The 8762-nt window shown below is 51.6% G+C and overlaps 1 protein-coding gene across 1 annotated transcript in view; it reads left to right on the top strand.

The window, feature by feature from the left end:
• The first annotated feature begins 2122 nt into the window (after positions 1-2122).
• Positions 2123-8762, top strand: part of KRT77 (keratin 77, type II) — a 12627-nt gene continuing 5987 nt past the window's right edge. The window contains exons 1-2 of the mRNA XM_012650265.1: positions 2123-2683; positions 7583-7797. Coding sequence (XP_012505719.1) covers positions 2123-2683; positions 7583-7797 — 776 coding nt within the window. The remainder of the gene's footprint in view (positions 2684-7582; positions 7798-8762) is intronic.

Raw genomic sequence — 8762 nt, 5'->3', positions numbered from 1 at the left:
CTGCTGGGTTCCTCCTTCTCACTCTGCATCTGGGGGCTGAGCCTTGGATTTCCTCTCCTAGCAAGAGCTTCCCAGGCTATTAGGGTTAGATGCCTTGTACTAGGGTGGCCAACTGTTCCGACTTGCACAGGATTCTTCTGGCTTAAGCGCTGAAAATCCCAGGCCAAGTAAGACATTTGTCATCCTACCAGGATCTGTGAGCAGCTATCTTTCTGCTTATTTAGTGATTACAGTGCTCTGAGTTTTTTTTCACATGCCTTATAGCATTGACTCCTTGAGAAACAGACACTACAATTCCTTAAGTATCTGGTGCTCTAGGGTAGGCGGTTTGCCTAAGATCACACAGCCAGTAGGCGGTAGGGCTGGGACCTGAAACCAGCTCTACTCGCTGTAAACTTCAGGCTCTTCTATTCCACAGTGTCTCCGGGACGACCCGCTAAACAGTTCCCAAGCACAGGTAGCAGAGGCTGACGATAGAAGGCGTGGAATCTGCTCTCAGAGCCTCTTCTGGCTGCCTTAGGATGCCTCCTCCTCACTCTCTTGTTCCTTCCTACCACCTGCCCTTTCCCACCTCTATTGGGATTTTAGCCCCAACTTTTGGAAAAATATTTGTTGCATGAACACAAAGGAAAAGGACATTTAAAATACAGGCAAAAACCTTCTATAGCCCCTAATAAAGCAATTCACTTTGTATGTTACTTTTGAAGCCTGCCTTATCTACATTCTTAATTTTTGTAAGTTCATAGCATAGTGAAGTCTGCTCCCTTCCTTCAACACGGTGGTTCCACAGGGCCTTCCTGTTCTGCTACATGGTCTCCATGACGATGATTCTAAATAACTCTATCCAAGTGGGCAAGACATCACTTAGCCATTTTTCTGAGGCTGGACATTTAGGGTTTTTTTTTTTTTCAGCTTAGAAACAATTATTATTACATTTTGAGTGAAAGCCACAGTTATTTGAGTCCGGCGGGCAAACACATGTTTTTGTTGGCGGACACTGGTGCTCACCGGCTGAGCCTTACCCCAGGCGTGTTGTCTGGGACGTGCTTCTCAGAGCGTGGGCACAGACCAGTACTGGTCCACGGTGCTTTGACACTGGTTCATGATAAGTACAGAATTTGACAGTAACCATTTAGGAACTTATTGTTATTCTCAGTAGTAGAAGAATTTTATGTTTGTTGAATCTAAAAATAAAAAAATTAGGGCTCATATTTTATATATCTTTGTTTTTTAAAATCACCTTTAATGGGCGATTCATTTTATTCTATTTTACAAAAGAATTGTCTATGACATATTGGAAATGATAAAACAGAAAAAGAGCTATTTTGGGATGGTTTGTCTCCTGGTCTAGAAGACAGGATCAGGTTCCGGGAGATGCTCAGCAAATCTGGAACCACAGAACTTTAGTGCAGAAGAGCCTCACTGTTCTGTGCTGAGGAGCCCGAGGCTTGTGGAGCAGCGCACAATACAAGCGACCTTGGGCAGAGCCCCTGAGTTCCACTTGCTCTCAGTAAGCACAACACGATGTTTCCATGTGATAAAATTTGGGATGTGCATGTGGTGATAACAGTAGGGAGCAGAAGCAGGGTGTGGGGAGGCCAGAACAAAACTTTTGCCCCACTAGGACAATGCTACGATGGCAGGTGTCTCCACCCTCATCCTCGCTGTGGTCCTGAGGTCGCCAGACACCCCCCAGCTTTGCCCCAGATCTCCTACGCACACCCTCAAACAACTTGATAGTGTAATTTCTTAGGAAGAGATCAATTAATGATTTTGGGGGAAACTGTATAGGAGTTTCCAGCAACTAGATTCTGAGAGAAGAATGCACTCTGATCTCTAAATGGCAAGAGATGAATGATAAATGATCAAGTTGGGGAAGTTTGTCTGCAATGTAATTTCTGCAACTCATAGGTGTGAGGTTTTAAACAGATATTACTGGCAGGCAAACTAAACATTAATACTCCCCTCCCAGGGTTCTGAAGGTGCCCAGCCCAGCAAGTGTGTATATATAGGGACTGAGCCAGATCTCTTCCAAAGAGTCAGAGCTGCTTCCCTCCCTGGTCTCTGTCTCTTTCCAGCTGGGCCTTTTCTTTTGTCTGCTTCTCTGGATGCTCCAACAACCATGAGCCGCCAATTCAGCTCTCGGTCTGCATTTAGCTCAAGGAGCAGGCGGGTTTGTAGCACTAGCTCCTCTGCAGGCTCTGGTGGTGGGAGTCGGGTTGTGGGGTCTGTGTGTCAGGCCCGAGGGAGGTGTGGTGGTGGCGGATATGGGAGCCATGGAAGGGGGTTTGGCTCTAGGAGCCTCTACAATCTGGGTGGCAGTAAGAGCATCTCCATTAGCCTAGTGGGGAGAAGTGCCAGTGGTTTCCAACAGGGTAGAGGGGCAGGAGGAGGATTTGGAGGGGGTAGAGGCTTTGGGGGTGGCGGCTTTGGGGGTGGTGGCTTTGGGAGTGGTGTCTATGGAGGAGGCAGTTTTGGGGGTGCTGGATTTGGGGCTAGCAACTTTGGGCTTGGGGGCTTTGGTCCTTCTTGTCCTATGGGAGGCATCCAAGAGGTGACCATCAATGAGAGCCTCCTAGAGCCACTTCACCTGGAGGTGGACCCTGAAATACAGAGGATCAAGGCGCAGGAGCGAGAGCAGATCATGGTTCTCAACAACAAGTTTGCCTCCTTCATTGACAAGGTGAGTACTTTAGGGGCAGGTAGAGTTTTTGGTCACTGACCAAATGACCGTGAGGGCCCTTGTACCCCTGCCGCCTCTCACCACATTACACTGTTTCAGTTTGGTGGTGACAATCACTTTCAGAGGTGTATGTCCTGGGACCCTAGGAAAGCATTTACCTCATTTAGGCTTTAATTTGTCTTCTTAGAAGGATTTATTTTTATCTTTTTTTTTTTTTGGCAGGAAAGCGGATAAGGGATATGAAAGCACTCAACAGAGATATGGCATAGTACCCACATTGTCATTCATCATTATTTACTTTCTATCTACCTATGCATCCATGCACCCATGGACTCATCCATCCGCCCTCCCATCCATACTCACCCACTCATCCAGCCACACAGCCGCTCCACCCCCACACACTCACACATCCACCCATCCACTCACCCCCCATCAATCCACCCAACTATCCACCCACCCATCTGTCCACCCATCCAGCCCACGAATATTCACTGAGCATCTAGTACATGCCAGACACTGTGCCAGGTGCTATGGGGGTAATGAGGACGTAGGTCCTGCTGTCACGGAGGCCCATACCTGTAGGGGAGAGAATTACAACAGCATATGGGAAGTGTGTTCACAGGGGTAGTACTCTCTGGGCTGTAGTAGCTCAAAGGAGGGTGCCACAAGCTCTGCTTGCTGGGTTCTGGAAGGGCTTTTCTAGGGGCCCCAGCTCCGACTTCAGTTTTGAAGGTGGAAGAAGAATCAAACAGGCTCTCAGGGCAGCGAAGATTTTCAGGCAGAAGGACCAGGAGGCATGGAAGTGTGACACCTTTAGGGAATTTCAAATGGTTCAGATTTCCAGAGAAGATGGTATAACAGAGGGCAGAGGAGAGAGGTGGAGACAAAAACGGAGAGGCAGGGCGGAGGAGCAGGCGGGGCTGCCATGGCACAGCCCTGGGGAATGCCCTGCTGGGTGGGTCTCTCTGGGGGCTAAAGTCAACGGCATACAGGTAGCTTCTATCTGAGTTCCTCCTTTTGGCTCATCCAGGGCCAAGAATGGGCCAGATGGAGACAGGGGAGCCCCTCTCCCCAGCTCCCCTATTAAGCCCCAGACCAGGTCTAAATCACCAGGCAATGGCCAGTGGAGCAGCCACAATAAAGACCTTCCTCCAGCATTTCTTTCACCCCGAGGTGGAGGCACAGTGGCCACAGGGAGCTCCCCAAAATCACTTTGTCTTCAGGGATGTGGTGGGAAGCACCTTGGAGCACACAGGCCCCTGCATACTCGGTGACTTTCCCTCAGACCCCGCGGGGGTTCAGTGTTGAGGCCAGAGCTTGACCTGCGGTCTGACTGCAGGGTAACCATGGCCAGGGGCCATGCTGGGCTGCTGGGCTGGCCCCTGCTGTCTGGGCAAATGCTGCAGACAGGGCAGCGTGTGGGTGGGAGGAGGAGGGGTGAGAATGATGAGGCCCAGAGACAGCCAGAAAGGAGCTCGACAGAGCAGAGCGCTTTGGGCTACTTCTGACCACCCCGGATGGGCATTCGGCTGAATATCATCATGGCTCAGGCACAGGCAACAGTGGGAGTGTTGACTTGAGCTAGGGGTCACCACTGGGAAGTCAAGGCTGGGCCAAGGCAGGAGCGGGGAGGAGAGAGGACTGAGGGTCAGTGAAGTGACCACAGGCTGCTGAGACTCTCATTTGATTATGGTTCCTGCTGTTAACAGGGCATCCGCCCAGTTTTATGGCATGAGGCAGCGAGCAGAGGCCACTGCGCAAGAGTCCTTGGCTTCCTGTCCTCCTAAGGGCCTGGCCTGGGATGACCACAAGGAGAGGCTTCTCAGCTGGGTGGACTTTGCTGGCTGGAAGGGAGAGGCTTCTATTACAGAAACTTCTGGCCCTGGTTTCCAAACTGGTCTCCCTGCTTTCACCCTGAACCCTGGACAGCCTATTCTCAACACCACAGCAGAGCCATCCTTTAAAAGCATATCATGTCACTCCTTCATTTGCATCCTCCAGTGGCTTCTTGTCTCATGTGGAATAAAAGCGAAAATCCTCTAGGGTCCTATATAATTCCATCCTCCAACTCACAGCCACTGCCAATTCCCAGCTTGCACCTGGGAGAACTAGCAACACTGTCCTCACTAGGCAGAACGGCTCAAACTGCAGGGACCAGTGAGCAGAGGGAGGCTGGGAAGTAGCTCCCAGGGTGCCAGCTGTCACTGTCTGCAGTGACCTACGCCCCTCTGCCTCCTCTCCCTGTGCTTGGCAGCACATTACTGTACTCTCCCCAGCCTCCAGCACCCCACATCCGCCTGTCTCAGGGCCTCTGCCCTCGCCATTGCCTCTGCTTGGGACTCTCCCCAGACCGAGGCCCAGCTTTCATCCCTTCACGGGTCTCTGCTCAGATGCCACCATTTCAGCGAGGCCTTCCCTGACCTTACTTAAAGCAGCACGCGCTGGGCCAGCAGTGCTATGCCCTACCCCATAGCCATTCTACGCGCTGCGTATTTGCCATGATCGTTTTTTTACAGTTGTCTCTCTGCACAGGACTCCCGGAAAGCAGAGATTTTGCCTATTTTGTTTATCCCCAGCACCCAGAATAGCACTTGGCACATGATAATTGCTCAGTGAATATGTTTTGAATGACAAACCTTCAGGTCTCAGACTTGGACCCTCAGAGAGTGGGAATGGAGACAAAAGCTTTTTTAGAGACAGTGACAAGAAAGCAGAACCTTAGGAAGGCAAGGAGGGTTCCGCTCTCCCCACCGAGACACTGGCCTGGCCCGGCTCAGCTGACCTTTAACCCTCCGTGCCAGGGCTAGTGAGTGTGGCCTGGACAGCCCACACTAGCAGGCAGTTCTGAAGCCCTGTGCATTTCATGAGTCCCTGACACTTATTGTCTTCTCTGTGCTGGGCACTGTGTGTCCGTGGGTCCCTTGTGTCCCCCGGAGAAGAAAGCAGATGTGAGCTTCCTTCATGGGGGACACAGTGCAGCCCAGGAGGGATGTGGCTCAAACACCACCAGATGGCTGCAAACCTCGACAGCTGCTGCACAAGCAAAGCACGAGGGGCTGCAGAGGGGAGCTCCAATGGGATGCCGCTGGGGTTGAGATCTAAAGGGTGAGGAGGAGTTTGCCAGGCAAAGGGTTGGGGAGCCCTGGGGTGCTGGGGCCACTGGGAGGTCACTGTACAAGAGGGAGGGGCACCAAGGCAGAGGGTGGGTGAGGTTAGCTCCGCATGATGCCAAATTCTGTCTGTGCTAGCTGAGCTTCCCCTGAACTTTGCCGGCGGGACACAGCCCAGGAGGAACTTGGGGGAAAACACAGTGGCTTTCAGGGACTGTTCAGTGGTGAAGTCACTCCCTGAAGCCAGCCTCTGCCTGTGCTGTTGGGGCAGCCTGATGAGAACCACAGTGTCTATACTGAGCTCCTGAGATACTGTGGGTGGGTACTCGGGCCGAGCCCGGAACACCCAGAGCCGTCTAACTGTTCCCACACTGTTTTATGTGGAGACTCCCCATGGGACCACAAGATGCTTTTCTTTGGTCCCCACAATGCCACTGCCACTGAGTGCAGGGCTGTGAATGAATGCTGAATTGATTTCTCCACTCCCTGGGAGTGCCACCATGGAGTAAAAATAGACGTGGCAGGAATTTCTCATGGGGGTGTTACAAGCTGTGCTGACAAGCCTGGGAGAGCTGGTTGCTTAATCTCTTGCTTTGATAAGGCTGCAAAAATGCACCATGGGAAACAGTGTTCTCTGAGAACATCTTCCAGCCTAGAGTTAACAAGGGCGTTAGCAAGGGCTGGCCCCTCACATGGGCAGAGTCTTGAGGTCCAGGGGGTTCTGGGCGCCCTCTCTAGTGCCACATGGTAGGATGTGTCTTCAGGTTCTGTTCTACCCAAACAGAGCAGTGGGCTTGCCCCTTTACACAGCTCCTGGAGGAGGGAGGCAGACTTTGGAGGGGGGGTGTGTGTGCACACGCGTGTGCCCGAACAAAGCACAGAGGCAGCGCTGTCGCCTCCATCAGGGCGTGGAGCAGAGCTTCCACGGTGCGCAATGGGCAGAGGAAAGACGAAAGGTGGTCATTACCACGTGAAGGACAGTCTGTGCACCTGGTCTGGACCCTGTATTTAACCTTTGTATCCACAGTTTCAGGGGAAGAGATAGTGAAAATACAGGGCCATGTTCACCCTCCCTTTCCTGGACTAATAGTAGCAACATGGGTATCTCCCAAACACCTGACAACCAAAGTCCTTACTTTGGGGACTTGCGAATGCATTACACGTTTAAAAAAATGAGAATGTTTACTTTGAAAATCCTGTGTTACAAAAGCATGTAAATGAGGCCACTTTCCTGAGAAACATACTGGCAGGCAGCAGAGGTGGCGGTGGCTGCAGGGTGGGAGCACCCAGGCAGGTTTGCTGAGGAATCGGTTTGCTATTCTCAGCCAGATTGTCCCTTCCTTTCTCTCCCTTCCTCCTCTCCTCTATCACACGACACATTTCAACTGCAAAGACAAAGGAGCCTTGGATCTGTTAGTGTCTCTGATGCTCTGAAATACCATTTCCTCGTGTTGGCATGGATAAACTGAACATGGAGGGTGAGAGCTCTATGGTGAGAGTTTTGTAGCCAAAGAAAACAAGGCACTCAGTTGGAGGCAATTTACCTTCAAAATCAGAGTGAGTTTATTGTCAATTTTAGGCAAGTTGACCTTACAGCCATTGGTCAACCATCAGAAACCAACTGTGTTCTGCGTGTCCTGGTCCCAGAGAAAAGGAAGCTCTCTGACCCTTGGAGGGGTCATCCTGACTCCCTGAGGTCTGGGTGTGCTGTGTGGCTGCCAATCCCCCTACTCAAGGGGCAGCTGCTCTGACCCATGGCCTGGGGTGGACTGGGGTGTATTGCTCTTAGGTACGATTCCTGGAGCAGCAGAATCAGGTGCTACAAACGAAATGGGAGTTGCTGCAGCAGGTGAACACTTCAACTCGGTCCAACAACCTGGAGCCCGTCTTGGAGAATTACATCAGCGAGCTGCAGAGGCAGGTGGATTTTCTCAATGCGGAGCGGATGCGCCAGAACACGGAGGTCAGGAGTATGCAGGATGTCGTGGATGACTACAAGAACAAGTGAGGCTCCAGGAGGGGCAGAGGGGGGAGAAGCATGGCAGGGAAGTGGCTATGGGGTGAGACATTCTGCTTCAGTGTTCATGGGTAAAAGGTGGGACCATGCCGGCTCTGCACTGCGCAACTGCAGGGGGCGCCATGTTGAATGTGGCGGCCTTGCTAGGATGGTATTGGCAGCCAGCTGTCAATTGTATCCCGTGAGGTGGGCAGGATAGCTTCGTGGTTGTTGGAGCCAAATAAGTTTGAGTTCTGGTGTGGGCCCTGCCACTTGCAGGGCCCACTTGCTAGATGCCTACAAATCATCTTTTGAAGTCTTTAGTTTTCACGAGTAGAGTGGGGATAGCAAGTACCTTCCTTGTTGGATTGTTGTGATGGGTAGATCTGTGGTTCTGAAACTTTAGTGCTCATTAGCTTGTTGAAATCAGATTGCTGGGCCCCACCCCCAGAGTTTCTGACTCAATAGGTCTGGGATGGGGTGAGAATGTGTGCAGTTCTAACACGTTTCCGAATGGTGCTGATGCTGATGGATTGGGGACCACACTCTGAGAACTGCTGGTTTGGATGAAATGATGCTTAGTAAGTTCTCAGTACTGTGCCCACATATACTGAGCACTCACTAAGCATTAGCTATTGTTACTACTGATGGTGGGGCGACTGCAGATCAGCTGCTCCTGAGTGGTGCAGGCCACCAGGTGGCCTCTCCCTCCCTCTTCTTCCCCTCAAGGGGTGCAGGTGTCACTCTCAGCACCACCTTGACGTGCTTGCTGTGTTGTGTCAGTGGAGGGCCAAGTGTCTGCGAGTCAACAAGGGAAAATGAAATTCACATAGGAGGTGCTGGGGGGCAGAATTGTAGGTGAAATTTTTTTCTTTAAAAAAATTTAGGGGCCGGCGCGGTGGCTCACGCCTGTAATCCTAGCACTCTGGGAGGCCGAGGCGGGCGGATTGTTTGAGCTCATGAGTTCGAGACC

The sequence above is a fragment of the Propithecus coquereli genome, unplaced genomic scaffold, assembly GCF_000956105.1.
Source record: "Propithecus coquereli isolate 6110/MARCELLA unplaced genomic scaffold, Pcoq_1.0 Scaffold111, whole genome shotgun sequence".
Lineage (NCBI taxonomy): Eukaryota > Metazoa > Chordata > Mammalia > Primates > Indriidae > Propithecus > Propithecus coquereli.
Note: the sequence above shows the minus strand (reverse complement) of the source record. Positions and strands in the feature narration are given on the sequence as shown.